Consider the following 20,870-nt stretch of genomic DNA (forward strand, 5'->3'; position numbering starts at 1 on the left):
TTGTTCCAGATTTTAAGGTTAATAATTCACAATCCTCCATAATCCCGAGGTCTACATACATTATCCCAAACAATAGAGTTTTTTCTACCGATTTCAGAATCACCTGTCCATAGGAAAGATATACATATAGATTCAATTTTAGGAACAACCAATTTCGGGATAGGAAAACATTGCATCAAATAGTTCGTAATGGCAAATGTAACACTTTTGATAAGTTGGACACGTTCTGCGTAACTAAGGAGTTTAGTGCTCCAATGATTAACTCTATTCATTATCTTCTCAATCAGCGACATAAAATGACGGATATATAATTTTTTAAAGGTCAGAGAAATCCCCAGATACCTGAAAGTAGGGGTGGGAATAGGCTAGGCTAGGCTAGACTTTATAAGGCCTGGATCTGGCCTACGATAAACTTACAAGGCCTAAGTCTGGCCTATGACCTACTATAGGCTCGTTTTTTCAGCCTGACTTGGCCTTTTTAAAAGTCTATCCTGGCCTGAAAGCCTATTTAAAAGCCTCTTTCTTATTAATATTTTCAATTAATTCATATTACTTAAGAAGCCTTATAGGTCGCATATATATGAACATTTAGACCGAACTATTTAGCATTTTTTTTCTAATATATATGCTATAGACCAATCTATTTAACACTTTTTCTAATATATATATATATATATATATATATATATATATATATATATATATATATATATATATATATATATATATATATGAAAATATAGGCCGCCCTACAAGGCTTTATAGGCTTTTTAATAGCCTAGGCCTGACCTATTTTATTAAATAGGCTTTTAAAAAAAGTCCAAGCCTGGCCTTTTTATCGATTAGGCCTCGCCTGACCTTAAGTATGCTAGGCTATAGGCCCTTGTAGGCCGGCCTGACCTATTCTCATCCCTACCTAAAAGGAAATGGCTCCTCGCAAAATGCCGTAAAATTCATGATATTCTGCTTTGTGCTCGCATCCACACCACTGAAATAGATTTTGGATTTTGCTTGGTTGAGTTTAAGCCCGGTGGAAACAGCAAAATTGTTGAAAGCCTCCATAATAAGTTTCATTAATATATAGTCTCCTATTGAGAATAGAAGTAAATCATCTGCAAAAAAAAGGTTAGTAATGTGAAATTTCTCACATTTGACGTGATGATTAAGATTGAGGTTGCTCTATATACGGCAGAGACACCTGTTCAGGTATTCCATAATAATGAATTTTTTTTTTTGTTTTATTACATACCTAAACTTGTAAAACTTGAATGAAAAACATATATATTTATATACAACATGTTGAATATATTTTTGAATTATTAAGTCCCTATAGAATATATTTTATTAATACATTATTTAAAATAAGTATTAATTTAATTTTGTTTGATGATATAACTCACATGTTTATATTTATTAATATATTTTTAATTATTTTTTAACTATTAACAATACTTGATACATGTTAATAATAAATCCTCAAATAAAATTCACACGTTTTAATCTTTTTGACATATTTATTTTGAAATAAATAATTTATTAAATATGAAAAAAAAAATTATTAAATATAAAATATGTGAAATAAAAATTGTAAGTAAAAAAGAGAGAGATAATTGAAATAATTAAAATGCATTTTTTTTTATATTCGAAACAAATTATGTAATAAATATATTTATGGAAAAGTATTTAACAAAAGAAACAAGTTGTCTAATGGTTAGAGATTTGTGTAATGCATCTGAGTGAAACGACTTTGGTTTAACTTTTCTTAGGTGGCAAAACTTTGATTTTTTTTTTTTTTATGTTTTAATGTATCTGTGCTTAAAATAATAAATAAATAAAATGTCAAAGTAAAATTTAAAGAATCGAAAATAAAAAATAAAAAATTCAGCTTAGCAAAATTGTGATTACAAAAAATAAAAGCGGGAGAATATAGTTCTATTTGATTTCTAGGTAATATTGTCAAATGGTTTTGATGATGAAAACTATAAAATGATTATGTTAATGACAAATGCCAAATAGTTGTATATGACAATTGTCAAATGATTTTGATCATGAAAATTCTTCCAAAAATTCGTGATGATAACATTTGAACAAGAAAAAGATATCATAAGTCTCATCAATCAAATGTGTCAAGTTCTAATTAAAGATACTAAATAAAGTTTTAATCAAGAAGAGGAACTTGAAGTCTTTAAGTTGTTATCTTGAAGTGGAAGTTGTGAACACAAATATGTGTTAGAGGGAGGATTATTATGAGTGTAAGGGGTTGTGGTGATTAAGGAGGTTTTGGAGATTAGTTCAGCGTCAGTTTAGGTAGAGGTGGTGGTGCGGTGAGGGAGAATAGGAGGAGGAGGAGTGTGGGGGTGTAGTTGCGGTTGTGGGGTGTGGATTTGATAATTAACGCCACCATGGAGTTGTGACGATAGAGGAGTTTTGAAAATTTAATATTATTTTTGTTGTTTCCTCACACTTTGAATAATTGATGTTATTTTTATTGCTTCTTGATATTTTTGAAGAAAATAAGAAGTTTAGATTTGTAAAAATTAGAGTGATTGCTCTTCAACACTTTCAAAGGACATGCAATTTTTTTCATTGTTGACATCAAAAGAGACTTAAAATGTTCAATTCATTTATTTGTATTTGATAGTATTCTATATTAATCTTTAATACCTTATGTAAGGTTACATTTTGTTATATAACATTAAGTTATTTTTTGTAAGCTTTCTTATAATTTAAAAGAAAGACATGTTTCTTTGTAATTTTGTTATATTTTTTAAGTTATATTTTTTTGTTAGCTTTCTCTCTTAATTCCACGGTAGCTTTCAAAATTAGGGAAGCATCCAATAGTCATTTAGCAATTCTCTTTTCAATGAGCTCTCATGTTCCTTACGATCCAACGCAACTAGTATGTCTTATATAATACTCTTAGGTTTTTTTTCCCCTTTTATATATGATAATCATAACATAACACTTCACTTACACCAAAGGTCATATTTTTTACAAATTTCATACGTTTTTAAAATGTCCTTAAAAATAATTTTGGCCTAAAGATAATCAATTATGAAGCACACTTAATCAAGGAGGATGCAAAAATATTCTTTTTAATTCATTAGAACATGTATCTAATCGATTATCAAGTAATTCACTCTATATTCGATTATAAGCCTTTTATTTAATTAGGCTCTTAGCCTGACTTCTTTTCCAAAAAAAGTTTTGTCGTAATCGATTAATGTCGGAGGATAATCAATTAGAGAGCGACTCTTGGTAACATCCCGATTTTTTATTTATATTATTTAATTAATTGAATTTTGTGTTTTAAACTGAATGATTATATGTTTGAATTATGTTTAGGGTCCGTCTCTTATGCGCAACAAGCATAGGTCTCTCATGTGAGAGACTTTTTTTTTCTTTTCAAATCAATCACATCCATTGGATATGAGGTGCACCACTGTTATCATAGATCTCTTCACACCCAATAAATCAGTCGTTAATATTTATCAACTTCCGCTCATTTATTTCATTTATCATTTATTCCATTTACCATTTATCATTTCTTCATCATTTAATTCATTTATCATTTTCCCCATTTGACTTCTTCCTCATTTCTTCCTTACTAGATCTGAAAATTTTTTTGTGAATAAAAAAGGTAAGTTTGTAGTTTATAGGGAAAGGAATCGAAGATGGATGGTGGAGACGTTGATGAACATGTTGTTGAATATGATAACATAGTTGTTGATAAAGATTTTGGATGGTGGAACACTCTCTTCTGCCGAACACAATCTTGACGCGTGGGTGACAAATTTACTGTGTCGAACACGAAGGACGAGCATCATCTAGCCCAGTCCTCGGACGTAGATCACTGTCGTGAAGCAAGTTTCCAGCGATCATACATTCGGGAAAATTCGAAACGAGCCCGGGAAAACCATGCTCACGTGGTTGCACGAGTAGGAGAATGACTTGCAAGCAGATTCAGATGTTGAGCCAAGCAGAAACTCATCTCCTCGACATAGTCTACAACGCCTCCAATAATAAACTTGTACATACTCGAAATTGTCTCCTCGACGGGGTTTACAATGCCTCAAATAATGAACTTATGCATACTCAGACCCTTGTCGCATTGGAAACTTTTCCTGGCCAACTGAATCTGTCAAGCAGCGTCTACAACGATACATGCCCGCCATTACGAGTTCGTATGCAAATCGCTTCCCTGTGATTCTTTGATTCTCCTCGACGCACGAGCTGACTCTAAGTCATTACTCCTATGTCTACGAGCAACGACTTGGGGGACTCATGTTCTGAACTAGGCCTATGGCTGGCCCTCCGAAGGTCCCAATCCAACACTACTGCAAGGTCCAACGAAGTGCCCCAGATTGCCATAACCGTTGAAGTTCTCCACTCGTGCTCCTCTAAGGACACGTGGCCAACTGCCTTAAAAAGAATCGACCTCCCCGCGTCCGCCTGCCACGGGGTGGTCGAACCAAAATAAAGATCACGCGTTGATCTTGCCCTACTTACGTTGGATCCTGGCAATCTTCTGTTTCGAACTGAGAATCTAGCCCAAAATATAAGACTTTGACCTAGTGCTGGGGGCACTATAAATACCCTCTTCCATAAAAGGGTCAAGTATTCTAATCTCATTGATAACTTGATACTTGCTCTCTCTTCATTCTGAACCTTACTTTAGCATCGGAGTATCTTGGATACAACTCTCTCCATCAACCGTGAGAAACATTGCAGACCACAAAAGGAACTTATATAATTAGTGCATAATATCCCATTTGTATTCACGTCGGCCTTTTTTTTCCTCCCAAAAACAAAATTCTCGTCGACCAATATTTTTCTTTGAACAAACGTCGACCAAATTTCATTTGACGAAAATACAAAACAAAGAACAAAACCCCGTGACAGCCATCACACGTGTTCTTCTATTACCGCAACTTACCCCATCAAATAACTTCAACGGTCACAAATGACGGTCCAAATTCAACACCAAAAAAAAAACACAACCTTCCTACGTTTTCAGTTCACGAAATCTTAATCACAAAATCCAAATCCACGGTCCATGTTCCACCAACATATCCTCAAACCTACCACACCTTCACTCCCCGCGCGTGTCCTTCACGTCCGTTCCAAATTCCTCGTTATTCACACCACAAACAAGCACAAAAACAAAACAACAACAAAAGTTTCACTTTCAGTTTCACTCTCCACAACCTCGTAGAACTCTCTATATTTATTTTTCTATTTTGCTATTATACCCCTCATCTCTCTCTTCACACTCTATCCTTCTAGATCCCTCTCTTCTCCCTCTTACATTATCATTATTCTTCTCTCTTTCTCTTCATTCATAGCCACAATGAGTGTTTTTCATCTTCATTGATTTTTTCAATCTTCATTGAAAATCTCAGTGTTTTTCAGTTTCCAAATCTGAAAAACAATGATTCACCTTACACTTTCATCTCACAATAACCTCTTGACAACAGTTATCAACAAACCATCTTTACATAAACATCATCTTACAACAAAACCTTCAAAAGCTAGAACTAGAACTATAACATGTTCACAACACCACAAGAATCATAGAAATCTCATTGAAAAAGAAGTACCTACATTCATTGATACACATCATAGATTTGTTGTGAGGGAGAAGAGGAAGAAGAAGGAAGAGGGAAAGAGTGTGTTGCATGAGAAAGAGGAAAAGACGAAGAAGGGTTCAAGTTCAAGTTCAAGTGGTGGTAGTGTAATTGGGAGTAAACAAATGGTTATATTGTGTGGATTAGGGTATTGGTTACAAGGGTTTAGGTGTTTTCCTTGGCTAGCTCTTAATTTTCATATGGCTAGTAATCTGAGTTTGGATCCTTCCGTGTTGCAACTTGTGCAGTATTCTGCTAATCTTCCTATGGTGGCTAAACCTCTCTATGGGATTCTTTCTGATGTTATCTATGTTGGTGCTGCTCATAGAATCCCTTACATTGTCATTGGAGGTATACATTTAACTAATTCTGTATTTTGTTTTATGGTAAATGTGTCAAATGTTCAAATTTTATTGATTCAGCATCATTAGTATTTAGTACATGATTATGTGGAGTAATCTATGAAGCACGGACACCGGACACTGATATTGAATCGGTGATCGATAACAATGTAACTTGTAGTAACTAATATGTTTGTGTTGTGTTGGTGAATCCATATGCCGGACATTTGTGATTCACCTATACAGATACACCTGACACGATACTGATACTGACTTGTGAATGCTAGTAATAATTTGAGAAAAGAAAAGTGATTGGATATAACCACGCAAGTGTTGGTTTCGGATATAGAATATGTCTTTAATCAGAAGTGTCTGTGCTACATAGGTTTTAGTTTTAGTATGGTCTGGTATGGTATGGTGTTAGGTTCTTTTGTTGGTTCGATTATTTTGTGTTAGGTTGTCCTTTACATTGAACTAGATAACTCTTTTCATGTGTTATCATATCTTATGTTCAATTTGCTTCTCTATGTATTTACAAATTTGGAATAGAAACGAGTACTATATCGATTTCTCTTCGTAATGAATTTCTACTTTTACCCTAAAAAAGAAACTAATTTGGTTCAATTTTCAGTTCTTTTGCAGATCTTTGCATGGAATTATCTAGCATTTGTTCCTGCTGCACGCGAAGTGCTAACTGTCTTAGTTGCGACAGTGCTTCTCAGTAACTTGGGAGCATCCATTACAGAAGTTGCAAAGGATGCTCTTGTAGCCGAGTACGGGAAGAAACACAAAATTAGCGGCCTACAATCGTACGCGTTCATGGCTTTAGCTGCAGGTGGAATCTTAGGCAACTTGATCGGTGGCTATTTTCTACTGAAACAGCCTCCGAGAATCATGTTCATTATCTTTTCATCGTTACTATTGCTACAACTAGCGATTTCTTTCTTGACAAGAGAGGATTCTTTAGGCTTAAAGAAACCGTCAAGTAAAAATCTTGCAACACCGTCCATCTCGGAGAATATCAGAAAACAGGTTTCGGATCTTATCGTTGCTATTAGCGATAAAAGTATTTCTCGTCCTCTTTTATGGGTGGTTGGATCAATCGCCACGGTTCCCATGCTTACAGGCTCCGTATTTTGCTATCAGACACAGTGTCTAAATCTCGATCCTATGATCATCGGTTGGTCTCGAGTGATAGGTCAGTTGGTGCTTCTTTCAGGAACCGTACTTTATAACCGATATTGGAAAAAGTTTCCGATGAGAAAGCTAATAGGCGCGGTGCAGATTCTATACGCTACGTCTCTACTTCTTGACCTTGTTTTGGTTAGACAGATAAATCTTCAATTCGGAATTCCAAACGAGGTCTTCGCTCCTTGCTTTTCGGGTTTGGCGGAAGTTCTAGCACAGTTTAAACTCCTTCCTTTCTCGGTTCTATTCGCAAGCTTATGTCCAAAGGGTTGTGAAGGATCTCTAACCTCTTTCCTTGCATCAGCTTTGATCCTATCGTCAATCGTTAGCGGCTTTTTCGGTGTTGGATTGGCTTCTTTGCTCGGCATTACATCCGGTGATTACTCGGGCTTGACAGTTGGGATTCTCATACAATTCGTCGCGGCTTTACTACCTTTAAGATGGATTGGTTCGTTACCGATGTCACAGCCTGATTCGGAGGAGAAGCAAAGGAGAAAGAGTATGAGCAGAAGAACGCGAAGAAACAGAAGAGTTGGAAAAGTTGTGATCAGTTCGATTAATGCCTATAGGCGCGAAAGAGAATGGGAACCACAAAGTTGAAAAATAATCAATTCTTAGTTCTTACCTCTGCAACTTTCGAAAATGATGATTTCTTACGTCGTCATCGTTAGCTCGCTGACTCACACGAAATGACTTCTACTTCAAAGGATAGGACTTTGACAAGGTGAAAACCACCTTGTCGATTTGTCGAAGGTGGTTTCTGAGACGCAGAATGCTAACAAGTGTTCTTAGGACATTGATTAAGGAATCGAAAGAGGAAAGTTTTGTATAGGAGAATGGTGTAAGTATTACATGGACAAATGTTCAACTCGTAATTTTGAAATTCTTTTGTATGGTTTCCTTAACCGATGTCCTTAAGATACTCGTTAACAAGATCATTCTGAGTTGATACTTTTTTCTGAGTCTGTATCAACAATAGTCAAATGTTAACCGATCTCAAATATTCGTCTCTCGTTTCATACGATTATTTCATTTCATACGATATTTTCAGCCTAACTCAGTTTCTGTGATACCAAATGATCATACAACATAGAAAAGTAGAAAACACAAGTTCATAAACTGGATTTTTCTGATACAAAATGGTCATGCAAGAAAAAAAGATAAACTGATCAGAAAGCTATGTTGATGACAACATTGAGGGGAATAATAGGATTACAATACAGTGATGTGTAATTAATATCACTGTAGTTTAAGTATGCCCAAATTCTTTAAAAGTCAGATGATTTATGGGTTAAGATTTGGTTAAATAATTCGGAATTTCTTAATGCACTCTCTATGGGGTAAAAAATATCATATTGGGTAAAAAAATATCATATGAAAATCCGAAATATATAAAAAAATATCATATTAAAAATGCATCTCTAGATGCACTATTAGTTATTTTAAGACACTTTAGAAATATATTTTTGAAATAAATTTAGTCATAGAATTGGAGTGTTGTTCAATAACGAGTGAATTGTGTGTGTTTAAGATGCTTTTAGAAATGCATTTTTGAAATCAATGGGTGCTTTTGTTGTATTTTCATAAGGTGTTCTAGTAATTTATAGGTTGCATTAAGAAATTTTCTAAATAATTTCTGAAATTATTTTTAAAATATGAAAATATTGTATATTGTGTTTTAGCATTACTTTAAATAAAGCCCGCTTTGAAAAAAAAATGTGTTTATAAACATGCTTATCTATACACCCTATGAGGCCCCCCTTGGAATCATGCTTATTGTGGGTGTTTTGTTTTTGTTTTATGGTAAGAAATGGGTTGATAATGGTTAATAAGGGATACTCACTATATTCCCCAAATTATAAGAATTGAAAAAATAGTTTTGTTCGGATACGAGCCAAATTTCTCCATGATTATCTTTGAGATTGCTTCTACTTTAATCAATTTAGCAAAGTAATCCATCCATACAAGCAAGAAATTTTGTTATCTCGATGCTAAGGTAAAAGGACGCAAGGTGTTCACGCTCCATTGGTAAAATGGTCAAGGTGCTATGCGGGAGCATGGTGTAGGTTTGAGCATCGCTGGTATTTGTCGCATTTGTTTACATAATTGACGTCGTTCTTCAATGTATTTGGTGGGTAATAACCGGCTCTCAACAATTTGTTTGTCAAGGCTCTTCCTTTCATGGGCGCCTTTGTGCTCCTCTATTAGCACCAAAGTGATTTCACTCTTGACTAGACATCTAAACATTGAAGTGGCATTTTCCATCTTGTATAAGTTACCTTGTATAAGTTACATGTTACCATAATGTATTTAAAGACTAACCTTTCAATCTTCTTTGCTTCTTCTTTCATTTGGAAGAAGTTGCTCATTTTGTAGGTAATGCACTAAGGACGTCATTCAGTCCTTAGCATCCATGGTATCTATGAAATTAACAACTTTACTTTTTCTGTGAAAGGCGAGAAGTATTTTTGTATAACATTCTTGTTGTGACTTGACGCTAAGAGTTCGGATCTAGAGTTTATTCACTGAACACATAGATTACTTTGAAGAAATTGAAGTGTTTCTCCTACTCTTGAACCTTTTGCAAATACTTCACAAGTCGCATTTCCTCTGGATGGTCATTGTTAGTGACTTCACTGATAACAAGTTGATAATCATTTCTAGCTCTAAGGTTAGACACATTCATTTCTCTGCACAAGGTCATCCCTACGATGAGAGTCTCATACTCTTCCGAATTATTGCTGGTTATGAAAACTTGATCTTAATTATGATTTGTGTATATGATTTATTTTAAGAATAGTGTATGCTTTTTAAAGATTAGTTCGAATTTTAAAATCCAAATCCTAACTTAATGTTCTCAATTAAATACTCATGCAATGCATAAAATATTGTTTATGTGTGTCTTTGAGTTTGAAAATCAACCACCATTTTTTAAAAATCAACTAATTTTCTACCTCAATTTTATATAAAAAAAAAACTAATACTTTTTTTAAAAAAAAAATTAAGTAAAGATTATGAAAACATAAAACATTTTTGAAAATACTTTTCCCAAAAAAGTAATTTTTGAAAATAAAAAAACAATCGACAATTTCTTCTAAAAAAATTGAATTTTATTTTAAAAATAGTACTTAGAAGTTTAGATAGTACTTGTTGCTTCACATTACCACCATGCCATTTATAAAACTTCTATACAACTAGAAAGCCAAATTTTAAATATTGGTACTTAGAAGTACTAGAAGTTTGTAAAAAAAAAAATTTACAGAAATTTTTTTGTGTGAAAAACAATTCAAATTTTAATTTTAATTTTCTTTTTACAAGGAACATTTTATTTTAATTTAAATATTTGTAGTCCGTACTTTTAGTAATTCATGTTTTGGTCTTATGTCTAAATTTGAATATATAGTCTTTTGGTTTTAAAATTTATAATAAATTTTTTCAACATTAACAAATTTAAGAGTTAATTTTTTATCATGTCGAATAAAGAATAAAGAGTTATATTTTAACTATGAAAAAGTTAATCCAATACAAAAAATTAGGTTTAGCATGAAATAATGCATTGTCACACCATCACAAATTTGTCAACTCATTATTTAATATGACACATCATTAAAATAAATATATAATTTTTCAGTAGAACAAATTTTTTAAAATTTAAGTAATAAAAAATTAGATTTTAAGGTATGTTTGTTTCAAGAATTAGAATTATATTTTTGGGAATGTGATACTAAAATTGCAAGAATCTTTTGTTTATTTCAAGTATTTTAAAAATTTTCTTAAATATTTTTTTTCTAAAGAATGTTGTTTATTTATGTTTTTTTTCAATATTATTCTCATGTTTAGAGGATGGAAAGCCAATATTCATGTGAAAATACACTTCAACTAACTTTAAGTTTCCACTACTACTCAAATTTGTTTTTATTTTTGTTTTCTTTTATGATTTCTATCTGAAAATTTAATTTTTGGCCAAACAAATGCATAAGAATATAATTTCTAAAAATAATAATTTTGGAAATATAATTTCAAAAATATTATTTCATAACTTGAAATAAACATAGAAATGAAGATGTCAAACTAATGAATAGTAAATAATTTTTTATAACAATTGTATTTAGTTACTATTTTTGGTATACAAAATTTTAAAAAACTTTTAAAGAGGTTATTTAAAAAAATAAGTGTTGATAATATATTTACCATCTTAATAAATCTAGGTGTTTAAATAGAGAGAGAAGTTCCCTACTTTATAAGAGTTATCATTTTTTGAATAAAAATACACATTACATAAAAAATAAAAATAAAGTTGGGGCCAAATCTTTCAAGTACAAAGACTTCAGAAAAGGTGGGATTTCTTATATGCACACTTCATCCGAATTGGTGATAGCACATGATTTGTACAATTTCTATTAAGCTAAGTGTTGGTAAGCAATAGGGACAGGACAGGTGCGACCCAATTCATTTGAAGGGTTAAAGCAAAATTTTAAATCATTTTTCAAATAAATAATTAAATCAATTTTGTTTATAATTAAAAGTTGAAATCAAGACCAACAAATTGAGACTTCACATTAGCATCAAAAGTAAGAGAATATATTATGCTTGTAATTTTCAATGTCAATATAGAAAATACTCCCTCTTCACTTAACTTTAAGAGGTAAAGATAGTTGATTGGTCGTTGTTAGAGTTGCAGTGACAGCTTCGCGCACAATAGTGAATCGAGTAGCTCTAGATCTATTCATCACTTGAAGTTGTAGAAATTAAAGATTTAGAAATTAGAAGAATTAAAATTGAGATGATGCTTGATTGAGTTGAAACACGATGCATCTTCGTGTTTTATTATGAATGCTCTTGATTCGGTGACTTGAGAATGTAACAATCAAGTGAATCGGAGAGCACACATGAAATTGTGGAAATCCTAAGAATAAGAAGTCGTTTCTCACATACGGCATCACTATTTTGTTTAGGAGTCAGAAATGAGTTGAAGAGCAGTGATGACGACGTATCAAGGCTTCAGATGCGATGGAGTAGGGGGACCTACAAGATTAACACTCCAAGGTTCAAGTCAGTATGGGAGGGAGAGGAGTGAAATGAGATTGAATTAGAAATTTGTTACCTCAATTTGGCGATATATATATATATATATATATATATATATATATATATATATATATATATATATATATATATATATATATATATATATAGATAGATAGAGAGAGAGAGAGAGAGAGAGAGAGAGAGAGAGAGAGAGAGAGAGAGAGAGATAGAGAGAGAGAGAGAGAGAGAGAGAGAGAGAGAGAGAGAGAGAGCTCGTTATTTGTTAGGAGTGAATTGCGGAGAGTCGTTCGATGTACTTGTAGTTATGATTCTTTGTGATTATCAGGATGATAACTCTCGTGTGGTCTCTTCGTGGTGACTAATCAGGATCGATATGGTTTGCGCAAAATAATAACTCCATATAAATTTAGTAATAACCACATGTAAAACTAATAATAACTTCATATAAAATTAATTATAATTGTCTAACAACCTTATAAATAAATTTAACTTTTTAAACTGAATTCCATACTAATAATAATACTAATAAGAATGAATAATTTATGAATGTATCCCTCAGGGTTACTTCATTCCACTTCACCATGAATATTAGTTTTAAACATAGAAATAAAATTGAATAATTATATTTTAACATTACTTCTAAACTAAAATGGATTCCAACTATTAGAATTTAAGTATGTCTTTTTTTTTTTTTTTTCTTTTTTACTTTTTAGCAATATATTATTGGAATTAAAGATGACTGATTGAGTCTAATATCAATTAAAAATGAAAAAATATTGGGTCTACAAGAGAATATACCCATACGCCAATTGTCTTAAAGATTTTGCATTGATATCTAATATTAAAGTCTCTTAGATATGAACGTTTAATCTATTGACATTTTTGGTGCTCCCTAAACTCTTCTACAAATAATATCAAAGTCAGATTAGGCTTGGTGGTGGGGAGGGAGATCCTAGTGTAGATCAAAGTTATGATATTGAGAGACTCGCATTTGAGGAAGAGATTGTTGAATTCAAGTGTAAATGATTAAATCTCACATCGATTAAAAATGACAGAAATATTGAATTTATAAGGGAATAGACTCACACACCCATTGCCTTAAGGTTTTTGGTAAACATGTGATGTCAATGTCTCTTAAATCCTAGAAGTTTAATCCGTTAACTAAAGCTGTCAAAATGGGCTAGTCCATATGGATCAATATGCCAAGCTCGAAAAATCACAGAAATTGAGCCTTAAAATTAGAATCCAAAATTCTTCAGAGCTTTTTTAACCCGGTCCTAAAAAAACCCTCTATCCATTAAAATAAAATTTCTTTGCCAACCTCCCTACCTTCTAGTCCACCTCTGGTGAAAACCCCATACTACCCCTAACTTCGGAAATGCACTTCCGAAATGCAAGAAAAATGTGTTTTCGGAGATGCATCTCCGAAAGCGCCTTTTTTTTTGAAAAAATTGTCTTATTTCGGAAGTTCATTTCCGAAAACAACATTTCGGAAGTTCACTTCCGAAATACTGCGATTTCTGCAGATTTATCAAAACACTCCCCCTCCCCCATTCATTTACCCTAACTCAAATCAAAAACAAGCAAAGGCGAAAATTTGTGCAAACAGAATTCCAAGGCTGCATCAAGGCTCCAATCACATTGCTAAACAACATTCAAAAGCCCTCAAATCACTCAATTTGTAAGTTTTGAATTTGTTAGATTCATTATTCAAATGCATGTTATTTAGGGTTTCAATTGCATAAATGATATATGGGACTGGTTGTTAGTAGTATTTAGGTTGTTTAGAAGCTTTTTGAATTGGTTTTATGTTTGATTTTGGGGTCTGCCATGGAAGTTGCAGAAAACTCCATCGTAGGGGTGTTTCGGAAGTTCATTTCCGAAAACACCTCCATCCCAGTTTTCGGAAATGAACTTCCGAATTGTATCAGAAGTTCAAATTTTTTAGTTTTTTATTTTGTCTCGCATATTAATCGATTTCAATTGTTTACAGGAACATGTCAGGCAACCAACCAGCACGCATCAGACAGGGTAGGGAGACCCAGACTGCGTCGGCTAGACGCGAGCGGGCGGCGACACAGCTGGCGTCGACACAGGGACGGGGGCGGGGCCGGGGACGACGTGTGCGAGTACCCGAGGACGTGGGAGAGGGTACATCAGCTTCAGGGTCTAGGAGTAGGCTGGCTCGGGTATCTTCTTCCCGCCAGCGAGAGGAGGAGGATGAGGAGGAGGAGGAGGAGATGCCAGTGCCATACCACGAGCCGGAGGGGGTACCGGATGTTGACCCTCCAGCCGGGGAGGAGGATGAGGAGGGGGACAGCTATCCGGGAGGGCCTTTTGACAGTTCCGTGCTGATTCACTACCACGATCACGTCGCTCGGCGGATCTGGGAGGGAGAGGTATTTTTTTAATTTAACCGTTTATTTGTCACCATTTTTTATAATTTTACCGTTTATTTGTCGCTTATTTAATATATGTCGCTTATTTGTTTTTTTTTGTAACAGGAGAGAGAGCCATTGAAAATGGTGAACCACGCCAGGAAGATTTTTAGTCTGTTTAAACCAGCAGCTCAGTGGTTTAACGACCATGTGCGAGGTTCAGGGCTTAGCGGGCTCTGCATGACCGGGTACACCACCATCAGCACCGGCATGCAGGGGGCATTTGTGGAGCGCTGGCACAAGGAGACGTCTTCTTTCCACTTGCCGGTGGGGGAGATGACGATCACCTTGCATGACGTGCAGTGTCTTCTCCACCTGCCCATCAGGGGGCCGCTGTTGCACCACTCCCGAATCCAGAGGGTCGAGGCCAGTCAGTGGATGGCGCTCTATTTGGGCATGGAGCCCGAAGTTGCTGACTTCGAGTGCATCACGACTTCTGGGTCTCATATCCGGTTCACCACACTGAGCCGCTATTTCGAGCACCACCTGGACGCGGCGGCCGATGCCGAGCAGGCGGGTGACGACCTATTCACACAGTACCACCGCGGCTGCGCTCTCCAGTGCTGGTACATGCATGTGGTAGGCGCTGCTTGCTTTGTGGACAAGAGTGCAAGGTACGTCGACGTGACCTACCTCCGCTATTTCATGGACCTGGATACCGTTCACCAGTGGAACTGGGGGTCAGCTACTCTGGCATATCTCTACCAGAAGCTGAATGAGGCCTCCAACTGGAGGACGAGGCAGTTGGTCGGATCCTGCACACTGCTTACGGTACGTTTTATTTTAATACATTATCGTATTTATTTATTTATTTATGTTTCGTATTTATTTTTAATACATTATCGTGTTTCTGTTTCAGAGCTGGATCATCTCCTACTTCTCCCTTATCCACGGCTTTCACATCGATCCTGCGTACGTGGACGCCATGCCCAGGGCCGCCAGATACGCTCTCCAGAGGGGGAACGATGCGGTGGGACCATACCGTCTGTAGTTGGACCGCACGATGCATGACGACGTCACATGGAGGCCGTTCAGCGACTACGCTCAGATTGTCCCCTTTGACGGCATTGCACTATATTCAGGCCGGTTGGCTTGCGGGACCGGCATCATGGTTCGATATCTCCCTGAGCGGTGCATGCGTCAGTTCGGATTCGTGCAGCGGATACCCAAGTCACCCTTTGAGGCTGCTCCCGACGCTGTGACCCGAGTGCAGCTCACTGCCATATGGGAGGACTGGGAGCATCATGTGGTACCAGAGGAGTACCGTCTCACTCGGGTCACCCAGGACTGGCACAGTGAGGAGGGGTACGTCACATGGTTCTACCGGGTGTCCCATCCTCTGCTGAGACCCGACGTTCCCGGCGCTCCTAGGCCAGCACATGAGGAGATCCTGGAGAACCAGCAGGCCGAGGATGACCACGCCATTGATCTCATGCCGATCTGCCAGCGGATAGAGATGCTTGGGCGGGACGCGTTGGATCGAGGTATCGTTGATCAGGGCGGTCCAGAGGCAGTCGCCGGTATGGAGATGATCGTCACTGATGCGGGCCGTGCGGCGGGGTATAGGTGGCAGAGAAGGGCCCAGGGTGAGAGGGTTAGGCACACCCAGTAGTGGTCGGGTTTATTTATTTTTTGATTTCGGATTGTATCTTTCGCACAGTATTATTATTATTTTCGGTTTGTATATATTATTTGGATTGGATTTATCATATTAGTATTTTCAGTTTATCTGTTGCTTATTTTATTTGGCGTTTGCGTTTAATTAAAATGCGAGACTGTTTAAGAAAAAACATTAAAAAAAACACAGTTTCTGCATAATTCGGAAGTTCATTTCCGAACTCACCCCCATGAGGTGTTTTCGGAAGTTCATCTCCGAAGACACCCCCCATGAGGTGTTTTCGGAGATGCACTTCCGAATTGTGGAAATTTTAAAAAAAAACGCTTCGGAAGTTCATTTCCGAAGCAGGGGTATTTTGGGATTTTCGCTGGGGGTGACCCCATAGGGAGGTGGCTAAAGAAATTTTCCCATTAAAATTAACCTGTATCACCAAAGAATAATCCGTTAAATCTGCTTAATTATAAATTCAAAAAATATGTATTAATATTTATGTCCTATTTCTAAAAGTGAATTAGATATCTAATAATAATAATAATGAATCTCTCATAAACATGTCATTTCCCATTGTTGAGTTATCTAATTTCCCTTCACCATAAAATACTAGTTTTGTTTTAAACATAGAATTAAAAGTGAATAATTATATCTTAACACCACTTCTTAACTAAAAATTTAACTATTTAAGTATGTCTTGTATGTATTACATTTTTACCAATTTACCTTCAATAATTTATATTCTAATCTTTAATTTCCTTGAAACTATACCTTCGTTTTACATCTTGATTTGTTTATTATAAACCAAAGACTTTATATAAAAAAACCACAAACACATAATTTCCTTAAAATTTCCAAACTGATTTTACAAATATGTAAGGTTGGGTTGGATTGAGGTGGATCATGGTCACCCTAGTTATAGTTTCATAGAACCGACACTTGAAAATAACTTTTATATTCATGTCACATCATCTCTACCAAAAAGCAGCCTAATTTACTGTTTTATTGTCTGTCATATTGTCACTATTTTGACCAATTTCGTGTCGCCAGCTAGGATGTCCCTACCACTCTTCCCTCTTGCTTTCCATGAGTAGGCACAAAACCATTACTTAATTTCTTGTTAGTTCAAAACATGTTTGAGTCAAGTTCATACTTCATAGTTTTGTTAGTTTCTTCAACTTCTATATGGTTGACATATATGACTTATTACTTGGTGCGTAGTATCGACATCTCTAAACTAAAGTGTGTCTGTGTTGATATCAGACACTTGTATAAATATTTATGTTTATATTTAATTTATTTTTTAAAAAAATTATTATCAGCGTCGTCGTATCAGTGTTGATGTCGTGTTCAAAGTGTCAATGTTTCATAATTATTTTGTAATTTTATTATCAATATACATTTTCAAACCAAATAAATAATGATAATATACAATTTCATAAACCAAATAAATAATGATAATAAAAATCGTGTTCAAAGTAATGTTATTTTTTATATTAAAAATTTTAGATTATAAAGGAGCATGTTCCATGCATTACTAGTTACTACTGATAAAACCATCAACTTCATCCACAAAAATAACAATTTATTTAGAATATAATTTAAGTTCAACTCTTCAACCACCGAAGGGTTATTTATGGACCCTTCATTATAGTTATTCCTAACAAATTAGTTGGTCTTCCCTCTATTAATTAGCTGATTATGAAGTGTGTGGGCATGTCTTCTAGAACTTAGTATGCTTTAAAAATGAAAATTTCTTTATCCACCTCTCTATGGGGTCACCCCCAGCAAAAACCTCACTTTACTCCTGCTTCGGAAATGCATTTTCGAAGTATTTTTTTTAAAAAAATTTTCTCAAACTTCGGAAATGCATCTCCGAAAACATCAAATGGGGGGTGTTTTCGGAGATGCACTTCCGAAAACACCTTTTTTCAGATTTTGGGGGGTTTCGGAAATGAACTTCCGAATTATGCAGAAACTGTGTTTTTTTTTATGTTTTTCGAAACAGTCTCGTATTTTTAATTAAAGGAAAACGCCAAATAAAATAAGCGACATATAAACAGAAAATACTAATATGATAAATCAAATCCAAATAATATATACAAGCCGATCCAAATAGTAATAGTGTGCGAGAGATACAATCCGAAAACAAAAAAATAAACCCGGACCCCTATTGGGTATGCCTAACCCTCTCTCTCTGGGACCTCCTCTGCCGCCTGTATGCCGCCGCACGGTCCGCATCAGTGACGATCATCTCCATCACGGCGACTGCCTCTGGACCGCCCTGATGAACGACACCTCGATCCAACGCGTCCCGCCCAAGCATCTCTATCCGCTGGCAGATCAGCAAGAGATAAATGGCGTGGTCATCCTCGGCCTGCTGGTTCTCCAGGATCTCCTCGTGTGCTGGCCTAGGAGCGCCGGAAGCGTCGGGTCTCAGTAGAGGATGTGACACCCGATAGAACCAAGTGACATACCCCTCCACACTGTGCCAGTCCTGGGTGACCCGAATGCGACGATACTCCTCCGGTACCACATGACGCTCCCAATCCTCAAATATGCAAGTGAGCTGCACTCGGGTCACCGTGTCGGGAGCAGCCTCAAAAGGTGACCTGGGTATCATCTGCACATACCCAAACTGTCGCATGCACCGCTCAGGGAGATACCGCACCATGGTGCTGGTCCCGCATGCCAACCATCCAGAATATAAAGATATGCCGTCAAAGGGGACAACATGAGTGTAGTCGCTGAATGGCCTCCAAGTGACGTCATCGTGCATCGTGCGGTCGAGGTACCCACGGTATGGTCCCACTGCATTGTTCCCCCTCTGGAGAATGTATTTGGCGGCCCTGGGCATGGCGTCATCGTACTCATGATCAATGTGGAAGCCGTGGATGTGGGAGAAGTAAGAGATGATCCAGCTCTGAAACACAAACATGATAATGTAATAAAAATAAATACGAAACATAAATAAATACGAAACAATTAAAATGAAATGTACCGTAAGTAGTGTGCAGGATTCGGTCAACTGCCTCGTCCTCCAGTTGGAGGCCTCATTCAACTTCTGGTATAGGTATGCCAGAGTAGCTGCCCCACAGTTCCACTGGTGAACGGTAGTCAAGTCCATGAATTAGCGGAGGTAGGTCACGTCGACGTACCTTGCACTCTTGTCCACAAAGATTGCAGCGCCTACCACAAACATGTACCAGCATCGGAGAGCCCAGCCACGGTGATAATGTGTAAATAGGTCGTCACCCGCATCCTCGGCCTCGGCCGCCGCCACCAGGTGGTGCTCGAAATAAGTGCTCAGTGTGGTGAACCGGATATGAGGTCCAGATGTCGTGATGCACTCATAGTCAGCAACTTCGGGCTTCATACCCAAATAGAGCGCCATCCACTCACTAGCTTCGATTCTCTAGATCCGGGAGCGGTGCAATAGCGCCCCCCTGATCGGCAGGTGGAGAAGACACTGCACATCATGCAAGGTGATCGTCATCTCCCCAACCGGTAAGTGGAAAGAAGACGTCTCCCTGTGCCACCGCTCCACAAAGTCCCCCTGCATGCCGTGGCTGATGGTGGTATACCCCGTCATGCAGAGCCCACTAAGCCCAGAAGCTCTCACCGCGTCATTAAACCACTCAGCAGTTGGTTTAAACAGACTAAAAACCTTCCGGGAGTGGTTCACCATTTTCAAAGGCTCTCTCTCTCTTGTTACAAAAAAAAAACAAATAAAAAGTATGTTAAATAGACCATTAAGAAAATATTGAATAAACGGCTAAATTATAAACGGTTAAATAATATAGTCGGGCAAATTATAAAAAATACCTCTCCCTCCCAGATACGCCGAGCGACGTGCTCGTGGTAGGTAAGCAACACGGAAGTGTCACTGGGCCCTCCCGGGTAGCCCTCCTCCTGCTCATCCTCATCCCCGTGTGGAGGGTAAACATCTGGTACCTCCTCCGCCTCGTGGTATGGCACTGCCTCCTCCTCCTCCTCCTCTCGCTGGCGGGAAGAAGATACCCGAGCTAGACGACTCCTCGATCCAGATGTAGAGGTACCCTCGTCCATCTCCACGGGAACTCGCACACGTCGTCCCCAGCCCTGCCCCCGTCCCTGTGTCGACGCCAGCTGTGCCGCCGCTCGCTCGCGTCTAGCCGATGCAGTCTGGGTCTCTCTACCCTGTCTGATGCGTGCTTGGTTGCCTGACATGTTCCTGAAAAACAATTGAAATCGATTAATATGCGAGACAACAGAAAAAACTAAAAAAAAATGCATTTCTGATACACTTCGGAAGTTCATTTCCGAAACTGGGAATGGAGGTGTTTTCGGAAATGAACTTCCGAAACACCCCTGCGAAGAAGTTTTCTGCAACTTCCATGGCAGACCCCAAAATCCTACTTCAAAACTACTTTTATTCATTCTAAACAACCTAAATAGCAGTACCAACCTACCCCAATGTGGTTTTTGCAATTTCTAAACACCCTAATAGAGATTTTAATAATGGATCTAAAAATTGAAAAAATTGAAAAACTTACCAATTGAAGAGATTGGGATGATTTAGGTTGAGTTTGAGAAGCTTTTGGAATGTCTAACTATTTGATACACACTTGCTTTTGCA

The 20,870-nt window shown here is 36.8% G+C and overlaps 1 protein-coding gene across 1 annotated transcript; it reads left to right on the top strand.

Moving 5' to 3' along the window:
• Nucleotides 1–5,208: 5,208 nt before the first annotated feature.
• On the top strand, nucleotides 5,209–8,168 carry LOC131593458 (probable folate-biopterin transporter 8, chloroplastic). Its single transcript, XM_058865955.1, has 2 exons — nucleotides 5,209–5,978; nucleotides 6,600–8,168. Exons 1-2 carry the CDS (start codon nucleotides 5,432–5,434, stop codon nucleotides 7,754–7,756), a joined length of 1,704 nt encoding a protein of 567 aa, XP_058721938.1. The 5' UTR covers nucleotides 5,209–5,431; the 3' UTR covers nucleotides 7,757–8,168.
• Nucleotides 8,169–20,870: the final 12,702 nt, after the last annotated feature.

This window comes from Vicia villosa, linkage group LG3, assembly GCF_029867415.1.
Source record: "Vicia villosa cultivar HV-30 ecotype Madison, WI linkage group LG3, Vvil1.0, whole genome shotgun sequence".
Classification (NCBI taxonomy): Eukaryota; Viridiplantae; Streptophyta; class Magnoliopsida; order Fabales; family Fabaceae; genus Vicia; species Vicia villosa.

What these genes read in the sequence shown, in the direction of transcription:
- LOC131593458 (XM_058865955.1), top strand. Translation starts at nt 5,432, where the DNA reads ATGATTCACCTTACACTTTCATCTCACAATAACCTCTTGACAACAGTT. An exon ending in CCCTTACATTGTCATTGGAG is followed by an intron (nt 5,979 to 6,599) that starts GTATACATTTAA and finishes TTCAATTTTCAG; the next exon opens with TTCTTTTGCAGATCTTTGCA.